General features: G+C 46.8%; 1 protein-coding gene across 1 annotated transcript; it reads right to left on the bottom strand.

The window, feature by feature from the left end:
- Positions 1-445: 445 nt before the first annotated feature.
- Positions 446-18,797, bottom strand: guca1c (guanylate cyclase activator 1C). The gene is made up of 4 exons (XM_052468709.1): positions 18,437-18,797; positions 7,893-8,042; positions 4,465-4,552; positions 446-4,284 (listed from the first exon to the last, which is right to left on the bottom strand). The coding sequence occupies exons 1-4, from the start codon at positions 18,629-18,631 to the stop codon at positions 4,142-4,144; spliced, it is 576 nt and encodes a 191-aa protein (XP_052324669.1). The 5' UTR covers positions 18,632-18,797; the 3' UTR covers positions 446-4,141.
- Between the last annotated feature and the right edge of the window lie 576 nt (positions 18,798-19,373).

Raw genomic sequence — 19,373 nt, 5'->3', positions numbered from 1 at the left:
ATAAATGGTGTTTCTGTTGGAAGCAGGCACCATGGTTCTGTAGGTCCTCTACTGTTGAATAAATGGTGTTTCTGTTGGAAGCAGGCACCATGGTTCTGTAGGTCCTCTACTGTTGAATAAATGGTGTTTCTGTTGGAAGCAGGCACCATGGTTCTGTAGGTCCTCTATGAGGCCTTATTTAGTCGTGCTGATAAATGAAACACCAGGATCTAAGCTTGTTATAAATAGACTACTGTAGGATTAAATATATGTCAACCAAGTACTCAGTAGGTAAGGATTGTAGCAAGTGCAGGGGATATCTTTCAGTATAAGCAAGCATCCAAATGTATGATTCTGGAAGTTTGTTAGCCATAGAAATCATTGAAGTCAGGGGCGTTTTAAGACGATATATGGCTAGACGTTTGGATGCCTGCAAGTATCATGTTGAAGAAATGAGTTAAAACTGTTGAACCACTTCCTTTATTTAATCAACAGGAAATCGGTATGTTTATTCAGAATGACTGTATTGATAAAATTGTTAAGGCAACCCCAAAAAACATGTTTCAAAATTTATTCGGGATCAGTGTCCCCTTCCACGGGACGGTTGAGCTAACGTAGGCTAATGGTTGTAAGTCTCAACAAAAAAAATCCCAGGACAAAGACATATCTGATATTGTCAGAAAGCTTAAATTCTTGTTAATCTAACTTCACTGTCCAATTTACAGTAGCTATTACAGTGAAAGGAGAGGAGAGTGCACAATTTTGAACATAAAAAGTTATTAATAAACAAATTAGGCATATTTGGGCAGTCTCGATACAACATTTTGAACAGAAATGCAATGGCTCATTGAATCAGTCTTAAACTTTGCACATACATTGCTGTCATCTAGTGGCCATAATGCATATTGCACCTGGGCTGAACTATACATGATCAAATTTCTGTTGCATTTCAATGATGATGGTACAAAAACAACACAAAAGAAGGGTTTGGGTTTTCAGAACCCCAAAAGTAATGTTGAGATCAGTCCCAACCCAAGGGACACGTGTGCATTTCGAATGTAGGGTCACTTTCAACATCCAGTCTAAAACACACTATGAAACATCTTTAGTGACTCAGAAACCTGGACGTTTTTTACTTTGTGAAAATATATTTTTTCTCAAACATTTGCTTATGATTATAAATATCTATAACGTTCCATAATTGTTTTGAAAAACAACAAATCCATTCCATTTATTTAGAATAAGAGGATATACAATACATCTATTCAGTTTCTTTAAATATTTTAGCCTGAATACAAATAGGAATGCATAGAATCCTAGTCACCAGCCAGAGAACGCCCCTAAAGTTCAATACCCGTCTGTTTATGGTATAAGGGCTTGCTTCTGACAACAGCACTTATACATCCTCTCTTAAAAGACCTCTAAGAACATTGTATCAGTTGGTGACAAAGTGTGTTTTAAGACCGTTACATAGGAGGATTAGAAAGAGCTGTGGTGACTGTGAGAGCAGGACGAAGACTAGCGAGAGCTGTGGTGACTGTTAGAGGAGGAGCAGGAGGAGGAGGACTAGAGAGAGCTGTGGTGACTGTTGCAGGAGGAGGAGGACTAGAGAGAGCTGTGGTGACTGTTAGAGGAGGAGCAGGAGGAGGAGGACTAGAGAGAGCTGTGGTGACTGTTAGAGGAGGAGCAGGAGGAGGAGGACTAGCGAGAGCTGTGGTGACTGTTAGAGGAGGAGCAGGAGGAGGAGGACTAGAGAGAGCTGTGGTGACTGTTAGAGGAGGAGCAGGAGGACTAGAGAGAGCTGTGGTGACTGAGAGAGGAGGATCAGGAGGAGGACTAGAGAGAGCTGTGGTGACTGTGAGAGCAGGAGGAAGACAAGAGAGAGCTGTGGTGACTGTGAGATGAGGAGGAGGACTAGAGAGAGAGCTGTTGTGACTATGAGAGCAGGAGGAGGACTAGAGAGAGCTGTGGTGACTGTGAGATGAGGAGGAGGACTAGAGAGAGAGCTGTTGTGACTGTGAGAGCAGGAGGAGGGCTAGAGAGTGCTGGGGTGACTGTTGGAGGATTAGAGAGAGCTGTGGTGATTGAGATGAGGAGGACTAGAGAGAACTGTGGTGACTGTGAGAGATGGAGGAGGACTAAAGAGAGCTGTGGTGACTGTGAGAGCAGGAGGAGGACTAGAGAGAGCTGTGGTGACAGAGAGGAGGATCAGGAGGAGGACTAGAGAGAGCTGTGGTGACTGTGAGAGGAGGAGGAAGACTAGAGAGAGCTGTGGTGACTGTGAGATGAGGAGGAGGACTAGAGAGAGAGCTGTTGTGACTGTGAGAGCAGGAGGAGGGCTAGAGAGAGCTGGGATGACTGTGAGAGCAGGAGGAGGACTAGAGAGAGCTGTGGTGACTGTGAGATGAGGAGGAGGAGGACTACAGAGAGAGCTGTTGTGACTGTGAGAGCAGGAGGAGGACTAGAGAGAGCTGGGGTGACTGTTAGAGGAGGAGGGGGATTAGAGAGAGCTGTGGTGATTGAGATGAGGAGGACTAGAGAGAACTGTGGTGACTGTGAGAGATGGAGGAGGACTAAAGAGAGCTGTGGTGACTGAGAGATGGAGGAGGACTAGAGAGAGCTGTGGTGACTGTGATGAGGAGGACTAAAGAGAGCTGTGGTGACTGTGAGAGGAGGATCAGGAGGAGGACTAGAGAGAGCTGTGGTGACTGTGAGAGCAGGATGAGGACTAGAGAGAGCTGTGGTGACTGTGAGAGCAGGAGGAGGACTAGAGAGAGCTGTGGTGACTGTGAGTGGAGGATCAGGAGGTGGACTAGAGAGAGCTGTGGTGACTGAGAGGAGGAGGACTAAAGAGAGCTGTGGTGACTGTGAGAGCAGGAGGAGGACTAGAGAGGGCTGTGGTGACTGAGAGGAGGAGGACTATAGAGAGCTGTGGTGACTGTGAGAGCAGGACGAAGACTAGCGAGAGCTGTGGTGACTGAGAGAGCAGGAGGAGGACTAGAGAGAGCTGTGGTGACTGTGAGAGCAGGAGGAGGACTAGAGAGAGCTCTGGTGACAAAGCAGGAGGAGGACTAGAGAGAGCTGTGGTGACTGTGAGAGCAGGAGGAGGACTAGAGAGAGCTGTGGTGACAGTGCAGGAGGAAGACTAGAGAGAGATGTGGTGACTGTGAGAGGAGGAGTACTAGAGAAAGCTGTGGTGACTGAGATGAGGAGGACTAGAGAGAGCTGTGGTGACTGTGAGAGCAGGAGTACTAGAGAAAGCTGTGGTGACTGAGATGAGGAGGACTAGAGAGAGCTGTGGTGACTGTGAGAGGAGGAGTACTAGAGAAAGCTGTGGTGACTGTGAGAGCAGGAGGAGGACCAGAGAGAGCTGTGTTGACTGAGATGAGGAGGACTAAAGAGAGCTGTGGTGAATGTGAGAGCAGGAGGAGGACTAGAGAAAGCTGTGGTGACTGAGATGAGGAGGACTAGAGAAAGCTGTGGTGACTGTGAGAGCAGGAGGAGGACTAGAGAGAGCTGTGGTGACTGAGATGAGGAGGACTAGAGGGAGCTGTGGTGACAGTGCAGGGGGAGGACTAGAGAGAGCTGTGGTGACTGTGAGACTAGGTGCAGGAGAAGGAGGACTAGAGAGAGCTGTGGTGACAGTGAGAGGAGGAGGATACTCAAGTGATACACACAGAGAGAACATATAGGCTGCATCCCAATTCTCTACACTTGCACTTCCACACTTCCTGTCATTTGATCTCAAAGTATTTAATCGGTGTTATCATTGCCTAGAGGGTTTCCACCGTGGTTAAATCTATGATGGGACTTCGGGAAAAGGGTGTAAAGACAATCGGGATGTAGAAATAGAGAACATAGACGGGTCACATGACCTCCTGGCATGGTTCCATTGGTTCCTTACATCAACTCAGTCTTCTTGGTCGATGGAGATTTGGGACATGGCTCCCCTCCCATTCATGTATATTCACCTTCTCATCAAGATGCTCAAGTTCGTCGTTTGTTCTTTTATACATTTCCTCCATATATTATATATTAAACATTCCACTATAATTGCTTTCCGTCCCAAACAATCCTATTCTTTCTCAACAACCTTTCTGCGTTGCATTCTGTAAATTCTGAGTCCATCAAACAGGAAGTGCAACAGGAAGTGACGTCATCCTCATTCGGGTGATTTGACCTGCTTTTTCTGTCCGTTGACAATGATCTCTAGAACGTTGGTGAGGTCCATCATCTTTCCCAACATCTCCATGATGTCTTGGTGGTCCCTGGCTCCTTCGATAAACTCCTCCAGAGTCAACTCGCCTGGAGGTGTGAACAATTCAAAAATATATAGAACAAGATACACATTGGCTTCCTAGAGGATGGCAATTAAAAGCATTAAAAAGCTAACTTAAACTCCACCCCCTAGAATACCTATCTGTACTATGGGCAAGCTCACCCCGTTTCAATAAATGTACATCTCTAAATGTTGATCGTTCTTACCTTCGTTATTTATGTCAACCTTCTCATAGATGAGGGTCACAATCTCCTCCGTAGGAGGGTCATAACATCTGGTGATGTCCTGGATAGCCTGAAGTAATCAAAACAGAACAAAGAGCTGAAGTCACAGAGAATATCATTAGAAATAAGCGTTTTTATACTTTCATGTCATCCTCTGGGGTACTGTCATCCTGTCATCCTCTGGCTATTCTTTCATCCTCTGGGATTCTGTCATCCTGTCATCCTCTGGGGTTCTGTCATCCTCTGGGGTTCTGTCATCCTCTGGGGTTCAGTCATCCCCTGGGATTCTGTCATCATCTGGGGTTCTGTCATCCTCTGGGTATTCTGTCATCCTCTGGGTATTCTGTCATCCTCTGGGTATTCTGTCATCCTCGGGGATCCTGTCATCCTCTGGGATTCTGTTATCCTCTGGGATTCCTGTCATCCTATGGGGTTCTGTCATCCTCTGAGGTTCTGTCATCCTCTGGGGTTCTGTCATCCTGTCATCCTCTGGGAGTTCTGTCATCCTCTGGGAGTCCTGTCATCCTCTGGGAGTTCTGTCATCCTCTGGGAGTTCTGTCATCCTCTGGGAGTCCTGTCATCCTCTGGGAGTTCTGTCATCCTCTGGGAGTTCTGTCATCCTTTGGGAGTTCTGTCATCCTCTGGGTGTTCTGTCATCCCCTGGGATTTTGTCATCCTCTGGGATTCTGTCACCCTCTGGGATCCGTCATCCTCTGGGGTTCTGTCATCCTCTAGGATTCTGTCATCCTATGGGGTTCTGTCATCCTCTGGGGTTCTGTAATCCTCTGGAGTTCTGTCATCCTGTCATCCTCTGGGGTTCTGTCATCCTCTGGGGTTCTGTCATCCTGTGGGATTCTGTCATCCTCTGGGGTTCTGTCATCCTCTGGGACCCTGTCATCCTCTGGGGTTCTGTCATCCTCTAGGATACTGTCATCCTCTGGGATTCTGTCATCATCTGGGATCCTGTCATCCTCTGGGGTTCTGTCATCTTCTGGGACCCTGTCATCCTCTGGGGTTCTGTCATCCTCTAGGATTCTGTCATCCTCTGGGATTCCTGCCATCCCCTGGGGTTCTGTCATCCTCTGGGAGTTCTGTCATCCTCTGGGAGTTCTGGGAGTTCTGTCATCCTCTGGGAGTCCTGTCATCCTCTGGGAGTTCTGTCATCCTCTGGGAGTTCTGTCATCCTTTGGGAGTTCTGTCATCCTCTGGGTGTTCTGTCATCCCCTGGGATTTTGTCATCCTCTGGGATTCTGTCACCCTCTGGGATCCGTCATCCTCTGGGCTTCTGTCATCCTCTAGGATTCTGTCATCCTATGGGGTTCTGTCATCCTCTGGGGTTCTGTAATTCTCTGGGGTTTTGTCATCCTGTCATCCTCTGGGGTTCTGTCATCCTCTGGCTATTCTGTCATCCTCTGGCTATTCTGTCATCCTCTGGGATTCTGTCATCCTGTCATCCTCTGGGGTTCTGTCATCCTCTGGGGTTCTGTCATCCTCTGGGGTTCTGTCATCCTCTGGGGTTCTGTCATCCTCTGGGGTCCTGTCATCCTCTGGGGCTCTGTCATCCCCTGGGGTTCTCTCATCCTCTGGGGTTCTGTCATCCCTGGGGTTCTGTCATCCTCTAGGATTCTGCCATCTTCTGCGATTCTGTTATCCTCTGGGGTTTTGTCATCCTCTGGGATTCTGTCATCCTCTGGGATTCTGTCATCCTCTGGGATCCTGTCATCCTCTGGGGTTCTGTCATCCTCTGGGATTCTGTCATCCTCTGGGATTCTGTCATCCTCTGGGATCCTGTCATCCTCTGGGGTTCTGTCATCCTCTGGGGTCCTGTCATCCTCTGGGGCTATGTCATCCTCTAGGATTCTGTCATCCTCTGGGATTCTGTCATCCCCTGGGGTTCTGTCATCTTCTGCGATTCTGTCATCCCTGGGATTCTGTCATCCCCTGGGATTCTGTCATCCCCTGGGATTCTGTCATCCTGTAATCCTCTGGGTTTCTGTCATCCTCTGGGGTTCTGTCATCCCCTGGGGTTCTGTCATCCTGTAATCCTCTGGGGTTCTGTCATCCTGTCATCCTCTGGGGTTCTGTCATCCTCTGGGGTTCTGTCATCCTCTGGGGTTCAGTCATCCTCTGGGGTTCTGTCATCCTCTGGGGTCCTGTCATCCTCTGGGGCTCTGTCATCATCCTCTGGGGTTCTGTCATCCCTGGGGTTCTGTCATCCTCTAGGATTCTGCCATCTTCTGATTCTGTTATCCTCTGGGATTCTGTCATCCTCTGGGATTCTGTCATCCTCTGGGATCCTGTCATCCTCTGGGATCCTGTCATCCTCTGGGATCCTGTCATCCTCTGGGATTCTGTCATCCTCTGGGGTTCTGTCATCCTCTGGGGTCCTGTCATCCTCTGGGGCTATGTCATCCTCTAGGATTCTGTCATCCTCTGGGATTCTGTCATCCCCTGGGGTTCTGTCATCTTCTGCGATTCTGTCATCCCTGGGATTCTGTCATCCCCTGGGATTCTGTCATCCCCTGGGATTCTGTCATCCTGTAATCCTCTGGGTTTCTGTCATCCTCTGGGGTTCTGTCATCCTCTGGGGTTCTGTCATCCTGTAATCCTCTGGGGTTCTGTCATCCTGTCATCCTCTGGGATTCTGTCATCCTCTGGGGTTCTGTCATCCTGTCATCCTCTGGGATTCTGTCATCCTCTGGGTGTTCTGTCATCCTCTGGGTGTTCTGTCATCCTTTTGGGTTCTGTCATCCTCTGGGATGAGGACAAGTAATGGGACTTCCCAACATATATATATATATTTTTTTACCAGTAATTTCCTTTCAAATCAGTGAAAGGAAGTGAACAAGTGCACACTTTAGTAGGAACTCTGTTACCCTATAAGAGCTTGAGTAGTCAGTAGCATTGTCCGATTGGTCTACTCTGAGATGTAAAGTGGTAACTCCAGGCCCCAGAATATATCCTCAGATAGAGTCCGTTGACCGTTTGGACTGTTTGAAGCTATCAATCCAATCCACAACAGTCAGTTACATTTTTTTTTTATAGCACTCTACTTTCTTAGTTCACCGATAAGCCTTAAAAAAAAAAATACTCTTACAGGAAATGTTTTCCTCTAAACAGGATAAGACATTTTTTTTGAATCACTGCATCTTTGTGGTGACTTAAATAGGACCTCTAACAGGATAAATGTAAAAGGATTAGATTAGCAACCTTTTGTTGATGTGTACCATCTAGTTGTCGGCTATTTAAACCTTTCTGATCCCTTCACAGTTAATCTCTCTGCAGTCTATATTTCAGTGGCGATATAGAGAGTTTATAATGTTCCTCAAGGCTCTGAGCCTGATAAAGATGGCTGTATAAAAATCACAGCAACTAAATGACATAAATAGTAAATAAATATAGAAGCCCACCTTGAATATTGTCCCCATTTCATCTTGGTCAATCTTGCCGTTTCCGTCCTGATCGAAAAGTTTGAAATACCATTTCAGTTTCTGGTTGATTTCTCCTTTCAGCATCAGACTAACTGCTGCTATGTACTCTACGAAGTCTATATATCCATCCTGGAAGAGAGAGAGAAAGAGAAAGAGAAAAAGAGAGAGAGAGAGAGAAAGAGAAAGAGAGAGAGAGAGAGAGAGAGAGAGAGAGAGAGAGAGAGAGAGAGAGAGAGAGAGAGAGAGAGAGAGAGAGAGAGAGAGAGAGAGAGAGAGAGAGAGAGAGAGAGAGAGAGAGAGAGAGAGAGAGAGAGAGAAATAGGAGTGTTAGACAACAACAAAAAAGAGAATAGATACTTACTATAACTTTCTGGTTAACACCAACACCTAATGTAATTATAATATCCCAGTAAAGTTGCCTCTCAAGGATGCCTCCCAGAGCTGCCTCTCACGGATCCCTCCCCTCTCAAGGATGCCTCCCAGAGAGATCCCTCCCTGCCTCTCACGGATCCCTCCCAGATCAAGGATGCCTCCCAGAGTCAAGGATGCCTCCCAGAGTTGCCTCTCAAGGATGCCTCCCAGAGCTGCCTCTCACGGATCCCTCCCAGAGTTGCCTCTCACGGATCCCTCCCAGAGTTGCCTCTCACGGATGCCTCCCAGAGCTGCCTCTCACGGATCCCTCCCAGAGTTGCCTCTCACGGATCCCTCCCAGAGTTGCCTCTCACGGATCCCTCCCAGAGCTGCCTCTCACGGATCCCTCCCAGAGTTGCCTCTCACGGATCCCTCCCAGAGTTGCCTCTCACGATGGTCTATGTCAGGTATACCCAGAGAGCTGAGGGCACGCCAAATTTCCAACGGGGCTATACATATGGGTGAGTTTTTTTCTCACTGCCAAAAAATAAAATTAAACCATCTAGTGTACACAATGTCAACTACAGGTAGCCTAGTCAAATAATTAACATCCAATCACTTTAACCGTTACTCTCTTGCGGGAATTCTATGAATGGTCCGTATGTAGCTGCTGCTCATGTGGGTACACTGCAGCATCCACCGAGAGGCTCTTGCTGCCAAGGGAATGCCTGACAGCTTGAAAGACATTTTGGACACTACTGTACAGTGAAAATTGTTAACTTTGTTAAAGGAAGGCCCCTGAACACTTGTGTATTTTCTGCACTATGCAATGATATGGGCAGCGACCATGTAACACTTTTACAACATACAGAAGTGCGCTGGTTAACAAGGCGCAAAGTATTGACACGTTTTTTCAAACTGAGAGACGAGCTTAAAGTTTCCTTTACTGACCATATTGTTCACTTACATGATGAGTTTCTCACACGGCTGGCTGTGTGATGTGTGATCTGTGTGATGTTTTTTTCTCACCTGAATGATCTGAATCTAGGATTACAGGAACTCTCCGCAACTATATTCAATGTGCGGGACAAAACTGAGGCTATGATTAAGAAGTTGGAGCTCTTCTCTGTCTACATTAACAAGGACAACACACAGGTCTTTCCATCATTGTATGATTTTTTTGTGTGCAAATGAATTCAAGCTTACGGACAACGTCAAATGTGATATAGCGAATCACCTGAGTGAGTTGGGTGCACAATTACGCAGGTATTTACCCGAAACGGACGACACAAACAACTGGATTCGTTATCCCTTTCATGCCCTGCCTCCAGTCCACTTATTGATATCTGAACAAGAGAGCCTCATTGAAATTGCAACACGTGGTTCTGTTACAATCTAATTGAATCAGAAGCCACTGCCAGATTTCTGGATAGGGCTGCGCTCAGAGTATCCTGCCTTGGTAAATCGCGCTGTTAAGACACTGATGCCCTCTGCAACCAGTACCTATGTGAGAGTGGATTCTCGGCCCTCATGAAAACTAACCACCACTGCCACATTTCTGGATTCGGTGGCGATCTGAGTTTCCTGCCTTGGCAAAGCTCTCTGTTAAGACACCGATGCCCTTTGCAACCACAGTTGGAGTCAGATGTTTACATACACCTTAGCCAAATACCTTTAAACTCAGTTTTTCACAATTCCTGACATTTAATCAGAGTAAAAATTCCCTGTCTTAGGTCAGTTAGGATCACCACTTTATTTTAAGAATGTGAAATGTCAGAATAATACTAGAGAGAATGATTTATTTCAGCTTTTATTTCTTTCATCACGTTCCCAGTGGGTCAGAAGTTTACATTCAATTAGTATTTGGTAGCATTGCATTTAAATTGTTTAACTTGGGTCAATCGTTTCGGGTAGCCTTCCACAAGCTTCCCACAATAAGTTGGGTGAGTTTTGGCCCATACCTCCTGACAGAGCTGGTGTAACTAAGTCAGGTTTGTAGGCCTCCTTGCTCGCACACGCTTTCTCACTTCTGCCCACAAATTGTCTATAGTATTGAGGTCAGAGCTTTGTGATGGCCACTCCAATACCATGACTTTGTTGTCCTTAAGCCATTTTGCCACAACTTTGGAAGTATGCTTGGGGTCATTGTCCATTTTGAAGACCCATTTGCGACCAAGCTTTAACTTCCTGACTGATGTCTTGAGATGTTGCCTCAATATATCCACATAATTTACCTACCTCATGATGCCATCTATTTTGTGAAGTGCACCAGTCCCTCCTGCAGCAAAGCACCCCCACAACATGATGCTGCCACCCCCGTGCTTCACGGTTGGGATGGTGTTCTTCGGCTTGCAAGCCTCCCCCCAAACTGTAGTCTGGCTTTTTTATGGAGGTTTTGGAGCAGTGGCTTCTTCCTCGCTGAGCGGCCTTTCAGGTTATGTCGATATACCACTCGTTTTACTGTGTATATACAGTGGGGATAACAAGTATTTGATACACTGACGATTTTGCAGGTTTTCCTACTTACAAAGCATGTAGAGGTCTGACATTTTTTATCAAAATTCCATTTAACTGTGAGAGACGGAATCTAAAACAAAAATCCAGAAAATCACAATGTATGATTTTTAACCCCAAACACCAATCAATTCAGATATTGAAGCACGGTGGCTAGGAAAAACTCCCTAGAAAGGCCAACACCTAGGAAGAAACCTAGAGAGGAACCAGGCTATGTGGGGTGGCCAGTCCTCTTCTGGCTGTGCCGGGTGGAGATTATAACAGAACATGGCCAAGATGTTCAAATGTTCATAGATGACCAGCATGGTAAAAAAATAGGTCTGGGACAGGTAGCACGTCCGGTGAACAGGTCAGGATTCCATAGCCGCAGGCAGAACAGTTGAAACTGGAGCAGCAGCACGGCCAGGGGGACTGGGGACAGCAAGGAGTCATCATGCCAGGTAGTCCTGAGGCATGATCCTACGGCTCAGGTCCTCCGAGAGAGAGAAAGAAAGACTTGCACAAGGCTGGGATGGGCTACAGGACAATAGGCAAGCAGCTTGGTTAGAAGGCAACAATTGTTGGCACAATTATTAGAAAATGGAAGAAGTTCAAGATGACGGTCAATCACCCTCGGTCTGGGGCTCCATGCAAGATCTCACCTCGTGGGGCATCAATGATCATGAGGAAGGTGAGGGATCAGCCCAGAACTACACGGCAGGACCTGGTCAATGACCTGAAGAGAGTCTCAAAGAAAACCATTAGTAACACACTACGACATCATGGATTTAAATCCTGCAGCGCACGCAAGGTCCCCCTGCTCAAGCCAGCACATGTCCAGGCCCGTCTGAAGTTTGCCAATGACCATCTGGATGATCCAGAGGAGGAATAGGAGAAGGTCATGTGGTCTGATGAGACAAAAACAGAGCTTTTTGGTCTAAACTCAAATTCGCTGTGTTTGGAGGAAGAAAAAGGATAAGTACTACCCCAAGAACACCATCCCAACTGTGAAGCATGGAGGTGGAAACATCATTCTTTGGGGATGCTTTTCTGCAAAGGGGACAGGACGACTGCACCGTATTGAAGGGAGGATGGATGGGGCCATGTATTGCGAGATCCAACAACCTCATTCCCTCAGTAAGAGCATTGAAGATGGGTCGTGGCTGGGTCTTCCAGCATGACAAAGACCCGAAACACACAGGCAGGGCAACTAAGGAGTGGCTCCGTAAGAAGCATCTCAAGGTCCTGGAGTGGCCTGGCCAGTCTCCAGACCTGAACCCAATAGAACATCTTTGGAGGGAGCTGAAAGTCCGTATTGCCCAGCGACAGCCCCGAAACCTGAAGGATCTGGAGAAGGTCTGTATGGAGGAGTGGGCCAAAATCCCTGCTGCAGTGTGTGAAAACCTGGTCAAGAACTACAGGAAACGTATGATCTCTGTAATTGCAAACAAAGGTTTCTGTACCAAATATTAAGTTCTGCTTTTCTGATGTATCAAATAATTATGTCACCAATAAAATGCAAATTATTTACTTAAAAATAATACAATGTGATTTTCTGGATTTTTATTTTAGATTCCGTCTCTCACAGTTGAAATGTACCGATGATAAAGATTACAGACCTCTACATGCTTTGTAAGTAGGAAAACCTGCAAAATCGTCAGTGTATGAAATACTTGTTCTCCCCACTGTAGATACTTTTGTACCTGTTTCCTCCAGCATCTTCACAAGGTCCTTTGCTGTTGTTCTGGAATTGATTTGCACTTTTCGCACCAAATTACGTTCATCTCTAGGAGACAGAATGCGTTTTCTTTCCTGAGCGGTATGACGGCTGCATGGACCCATGGTGTTTATACTTGCGTACTATTGTTTATACAGATGAACATGGTACCTTCAGGCGTTTGGGAATTTCTCCCAGGGATGAACCAGACTTGTGGAGGTCTACAATTTTTTTTCTGAGGTTTGGGCTGATTTCTTTTGATTTTCCCATGATGTCAAGTAAAGAGGCACTGAGTTTGAAGGTAGGCCTTGAACTACAGTGGGGCAAAAAAGTTTAGTCAGCCACCAATTGTGCAAGTTCTCCCACTTAAAAAGATGAGAGAGGCCTGTAATTTTCAACTATGACAGACAAAAGGAGAAAAAAAATCCAGAAAATCCCATTGTAGGATTGTTAATGAATTTATTTGCAAATTATGGTGGAGAATAAGTATTTGGTCAATAACAAATGTTTCTCTTAATACTTTGTTATATACCCTTTGTTGGCAATGACAGAGGTCAAACGTTTTCTGTAAGTCTTCACAAGGTTTTCACACACTTTTGCTGGTATTTTGGCCCATTCCTCCATGCAGATCTCCTCTAGAGCAGTAATGTTTTGGGGCTATTGCTGGGCAACACAGACTTTCAATTCCCTCCAAAGATTTTCTATGGGGTTGAGATCTGGAGACTGGCTAGGCCACTCCAGGACCTTGAAATGCTTCTTACGAAGCCACTCCTTTGTTGCCCGGGCGGTGTGTTTGGGATCATTGTCATGCTGAAAGACCCAGCCACGATTCATCTTCAATACCCTTGCTGATGGAAGGAGGTTTTCACTAAAAATCTCATGATACATGGCCCCAATTATTCTTTACTTTACACGGATCAGTCGTCCTGGTCCCATTGCAGAAAAACAGCCCCAAAGCATGATGTTTCCACCCCCATGCTTCACAGTAGGTATGGTGTTCTTTGGATGCAGCTCAGCATTCTTTGTCCTCCAAACACGACGAGTTGAGTTTTTACCATTAAGTAATATTTTGGTTTCATCTGACCATATGACATTCTCCCAATCTTCTTCTGGATCATCCAAATGCTCTCTATCAAACGTCAGACGGGCCTGGACATGTACTGACTTAAGCAGGGGGACACGTCTGGCACTGCAGGATTTGAGTCCCTGGCAGCGTAGTGTGTTACTGATGGTAGGCTTTGTTACTTTGGTCCCAGCTCTCTGCAGGTCATTCACTAGGTCCCCCCGTGTGTTTCTGGGATTTTTGCTCACCGTTTTTGTGATCATTTTGACCCCACGGGGTGAGATCTTGCGTGGAGCCCCAGATCGAGGGAGATTATCAGTGGTCTTGTATGTCTTCCATTTCCTAATAATTGCTCCCACAGTTGATTTCTTCAAACCAAGCTGCTTACCTATTGCAGATTCAGTCTTCCCAGCCTGGTGCAGGTCTACAATTTTGTTTCTGGTGTCCTTTGGAGTTTGGAGTGTGACTGTTTGAGGTTGTGGACAGGTGTCTTTTATACTGATAACAAGTTCAAACAGGTGCCATTAATACAGGTAACAAGTGGAGGACAGAGGAGCATCTTAAAGAAGAAGTTACAGGTCTGTGAGAGCCAGAAATCTTGCTTGTTTGTAGGTGACCAAATACTTATTTTCCACCATAATTTGCAAATAAATTCATTAAAAATCCTACAATGTGATTTTCTGGATTTTTTTCTCATTTTGTCTGTCATAGTTGAAGTGTACCTATGATGAAAATTACAGGCCTCTCTCATCTTTTTAAGTGGGAGAACTTGCACAATTGGTGGCTGAATAAATACTTTTTTGCCCCACTGCAAAAAGTAGATGTCCTAACCGACTTGCCAAAACTATAGTTTGTCATCAAGAAACTTGTGGAGTGGTTGAAAAATGAGTTTTAACTACTCCAACCTAAGTGTATGTAAACTTCCGACTTCAACTATTGGTGAGAGTGGATTCTTGGGCCCTCACCAGCATGAAAACTAAATACAGGCACAGACTGTGTGTGTAAAATGATTTAAGACTGAGACTCTTTCCAATACAACCCAACATTGCAGAGTTATGTGCATCCTTTAAAGCACAGCCTTCTCATTAACCTGTGGTGAGTTACTCACACCCTTCTCATTAACCTGTGGTGAGTTATTCACACCCTTCTCATTAACCTGTGGTGAGTTATTCACACCCTTCTCATTAACCTGTGGTGAGTTAATCACACCCTTCTCATTAACCTGTGGTGAGTTATTCACACCCTTCTCATTAACCTGTGGTGAGTTATTCACACCCTTCTCATTAACCTGTGGTGAGTTATTCACACCCTTCTCATTAACCTGTGGTGAGTTAATCACACCCTTCTCATTAACCTGTGGTGAGTTATTCACACCCTTCTCATTAACCTGTGGTGAGTTATTCACAATGTAAGATGGTTAAATAAAGAGCAAAATGATTGATTATTATTATTTGTGCCCTGGTCCTATAAGAGCTCTTGGTCACTTCCCACGAGCCAGGTTGTGAGAAAAACTTACACTCATTCTTATGTTTAATTAATGTATCGTATAGTGTGTGTGTGGCAGGCTAACAATGACAGCAAAGAACAACATTTGAGAGTGCACTGACCCTGGTGCTAGAGGGGGTACAGCAGACCCTGGTGCTAGAGGGTGTACAGGTGACCCTGGTGCTAGAGGGGGTACAGCAGACCCTGGTGCTAGAGGGGGTACAGCTGACCCTGGTGCTAGAGGGGGTACAGCTGACCCTGGTGCTAGAGGGGGTACAGGTGACCCTGGTACTAAAGGGGGTACAGGTGACCCTGGTGCTAGAGGGGGTACAGCAGACCCTGGTGCTAGAGGGGGTACAGCTGACCCTGGTGCTAGAGGGGGTACAGCTGACCCTGGTGCTAGAGGGGGTACAGGTGACCCTGGTGCTAGAGGGGGTACAGCAGACCCTGGTGCTAGAGGGGGTACAGCTGACCCTGGTGCTAGAGGGGGTACAGTTGACCCTGGGGCTAGAGGGGGTACAGCTGATCCTGGGGCTAGAGGGGGTACAGCTGACCCTGGGGCTAGAGGGGGTACAGCTGACCCTGGTGCTAGAGGGGGTAAAGCTGACCCTGGTGCTAGAGGGGGTACAGGTGACCCTGGGGCTAGAGGGGGTACAGCTGACCCTGGTGCTAGAGGGGGTACAGCTGACCCTGGGGCTAGAGGGGGTACAGATGACCCTGGGGCCAAGAGGGGGTACAGATGACCCTGGGGCTAGAGGGGGTATGCAGCTGGAGGTTGAATGTTTGAAAAGGTACTTGACTATAAGAAGTTTGGGAACCACTGCTCTATGTCAACAATAAGACAGGATGGTCTGGGTCAACAATAAGACAGGATGGTCTGGGTCAACAGTAAGACAGGATGGTCTGGGTCAACAGTAAGACAGGATGGTCTGGGTCAACAGTAAGACAGGATGGTCTGGGTCAACAATAAGACAGGATGGTATGGGTCAACAATAAGACAGGATGGTCTGGGTCAACAATAAGACAGGATGGTCTGGGTCAACAGTAAGACAGGATGGTCTGGGTCAACAGTAAGACAGGATGGTCTGGGTCAACAATAAGACAGGATGGTCTGGGTCAACAATAAGACAGGATGGTATGGGTCAACAATAAGACAGGATGGTCTGGGTCAACAGTAAGACAGGATGGTCTGGGTCAACAATAAGACAGGATGGTCTGGGTCAACAATAAGACAGGATGGTCTGGGTCAACAGTAAGACAGGATGGTCTGGGTCAACAGTAAGACAGGATGGTCTGGGTCAACAATAAGACAGGATGGTCTGGGTCAACAATAAGACAGGATGGTATGGGTCAACAATAAGACAGGATGGTCTGGGTCAACAGTAAGACAGGATGGTCTGGGTCAACAATAAGACAGGATGGTCTGGGTCAACAATAAGACAGGATGGTCTGGGTCAACAATAAGAGAGGATGGTCTGGGTCAACAGTAAGACAGGATGGTCTGGGTCAACAATAAGACAGGATGGTCTGGGTCAACAGTAAGACAGGATGGTCTGGGTCAACAATAAGACAGGATGGTTTGGGTTAACAATAAGACAGGATGGTCTGGGTCAACAATAAGACAGGATGGTCTGGGTTAACAGTAAGACAGGATGGTCTGGGTCAACAATAAGACAGGATGGTCTGGGTCAACAATAAGACAGGATGGTCTGGGTCAACAATAAGACAGGATGGTCTGGGTTAACAATAAGACAGGATGGTCTGGGTTAACAATAAGACAGGATGGTCTGGGTCAACAATAAGACAGGATGGTCTGGGTCAACAGGGTTCATAACTGAGTTATATGAAGATGAGCCATATATCATATTAGTGAAGTGTTTCAACCTGAGCTACAGGATTAGAAAGTTCAAGGGGGCACAGTGGAGGATGGCATTCTGTGTTTAGCTGATGTGTGGTGAGCTGATGTGTGGTGAGCTGGTTAGCTGATGTGTGGTGAGCTGATGTGTGGTGAGCTGGTTAGCTGATGTGTGGTGAGCTGGTTAGCTGATGTGTGGTGAGCTGGTTAGCTGATGTGTGGTTAGCTGGTTAGCTGATGTGTGGTGAGCTGGTTAGCTGATGTGTGGTGAGCTGGTTAGCTGATGTGTGGTTAGCTGGTTAGCTGATGTGTGGTGAGCTGGTTAGCTGATGTGTGGTGAGCTGGTTAGCTGATGTGTGGTGAGCTGGTTAGCTGATGTGTGGTGAGCTGGTTAGCTGATGTGTGGTGAGCTGGTTAGCATTCTGTGTTTAGCTGATGTGTGGTTAGCTGATGTGTGGTGAGCTGGTTAGCTGATGTGTGGTGAGCTGGTTAGCTGATGTCTGGTTAGCTGGTTAGCTGATGTGTGGTGAGCTGGTTAGCTGATGTGTGGTTAGCTGGTTAGCTGATGTGTGGTTAGCTGGTTAGCTGATGTGTGGTGAGCTGATTTGTGGTGAGCTGGTTAGCTGATGTGTGGTTAGCTGGTTAGCTGATGTGTGGTGAGCTGGTTAGCTGATGTGTGGTGAGCTGGTTAGCTGATGTGTGGTGAGCTGGTTAGCTGATGTGTGGTGAGCTGGTTAGCTGATGTGTGGTGAGCTGATTTGTGGTGAGCTGGTTAGCTGATGTGTGGTTAGCTGGTTAGCTGATGTGTGGTGAGCTGATTTGTGGTGAGCTGGTTAGCTGATGTGTGGTGAGCTGATTTGTGGTGAGCTGGTTAGCTGATGTGTGGTTAGCTGGTTAGCTGATGTATGGTGAGCTGATGTGTGGTGAGCTGATGTGTGGTGAGCATTAATTAAGGCACATATTGGTGGTGAATGAGGTGAGTTTCTCTCCTTACAATGTAAGTGCTGTGAGCATATTGAACAGGGCTATATTTAAGCGATAAGGCCTGAGGAGGTGTGATGTATGACCAATATACCACAGCTAAGTGCTGTTCTTACACACGACGCAACGTGGAGTACAGCCTGGACACAGCCCTTAGCCGTGGTATATTGACCACAACCCCCCCTGAGATGCCTTATTGCTGTTATAAACTGGTTACCAACGTAATTAGAGCAGTAAAAATACATGTTTTGTCAACCCCGTGGTATACAGTCTGATATTACCATGGCTTTCAGCCAAACAGCATTCAGAGAGAGAGAGAGAGAGAGAGAAAGAGAAAGAGAAAGAGAAAGAGAAAGAGAAAGAGAAAGAGAGAGAGACAGGGAGAGAGAGAGAGAGAAAGAGAGAAGAGAGAGAGAGAGAGAGAGAAGAGAGAGAGAGGAGAGAAAGAGAAAGAGAAAGAGAAAGAGAAAGAGAGAGAAAGAGAGAGGGAGAGAGAGGGAGAGGGAGAGAGAGAGAGAGAGAGAGAGAGAGAGAGAGAGAGAGAGAGAGAGAGAGAGAGAGAGAGACGGTCTTCTTACCCCGTCCATGTCAAAGGTAAAGAAGACCTGGTCCACGTAGCTGCTTGCTTCTTCTGTCATCCCCTGCATCTCCAACATCGTCTTCAGCTCAAACAACGTGATGAGTCCCGAAGGAGACTCTTTCATAAACTTGTTGTACCAGTGGTGCATGTCCTCCGCCAGGATATCGTCCAGGTTAGACTCGTAGGCGCCCATACTTTCTTATTCCTACAGACACGTTCTGCTTCTGCCTAGGAGAGAGGTGTGGTGTGGGCCTTGGGGTCTGGGGCCTGCCTGCAGAGAGCAGAGCCGGAGGGAGGTGAGGCGTAGTGGAGAACAACACTGCAACTGACTCTTGCTGCATTGACTCTGTCTTAATCTGCTTGAGTTAAGCCGAACCCTCCCCCCTCCCCCCACCCCCCACCCTCCCTCACCCCCCCACCCCCCACCCTCCCCGGCTACTAAAAAAAGAGGTAACCCTATAATGGGATAACTGGACAGCTCTACCAAGAACGTGGGGACATCTAGGCTTCGCCGGTGTAAAGTGAGGGGCCCCATGATTGGCTCGTTGGACAGAGACGTCCCACACAGAGGACCGTGAGGGGGAAGCACATGCAGGTATTGGCTGAAGACCCTGCCGCTACAGCTCTGGATTAGCATTTCTAAGGAATCTCTGAGCCCACAAGGTCAAGTGTAGTCACGGAGCCCAAGTCACTTTGGCCAGGCCTAATTTAGCTGCCGCTGGACACAAGGAGCCTCCCCGCCCATCGTGGTTGTGTCGTACCGGATCACATCCCACTGGGCACACACTAGTTTGAATCAACGTTGTGTCCACATAAAACAGGTTAAGCACATACAGTAAATAGTAAAAATGCAATTATAAAGTAAATATATTTTGCATATTGCAAAGGATGAAAAATATTCCTATTTGTACTACTGTAGTTAGATCAATTATACG

The sequence above is a fragment of the Oncorhynchus keta genome, chromosome 18, assembly GCF_023373465.1.
Source record: "Oncorhynchus keta strain PuntledgeMale-10-30-2019 chromosome 18, Oket_V2, whole genome shotgun sequence".
Classification (NCBI taxonomy): Eukaryota; Metazoa; Chordata; class Actinopteri; order Salmoniformes; family Salmonidae; genus Oncorhynchus; species Oncorhynchus keta.
Note: the sequence above shows the minus strand (reverse complement) of the source record. Positions and strands in the feature narration are given on the sequence as shown.

What these genes read in the sequence shown, in the direction of transcription:
- guca1c (XM_052468709.1), bottom strand. Translation starts at nt 18,631, where the DNA reads ATGGGCGCCTACGAGTCTAACCTGGACGATATCCTGGCGGAGGACATG. An exon ending in TTACCTTTGACATGGACGGG is followed by an intron (nt 8,043 to 18,436) that starts GTAAGAAGACCG and finishes TCTCTCTTCCAG; the next exon opens with GATGGATATATAGACTTCGT. An exon ending in AAATGGGGACAATATTCAAG is followed by an intron (nt 4,553 to 7,892) that starts GTGGGCTTCTAT and finishes TGATTACTTCAG; the next exon opens with GCTATCCAGGACATCACCAG.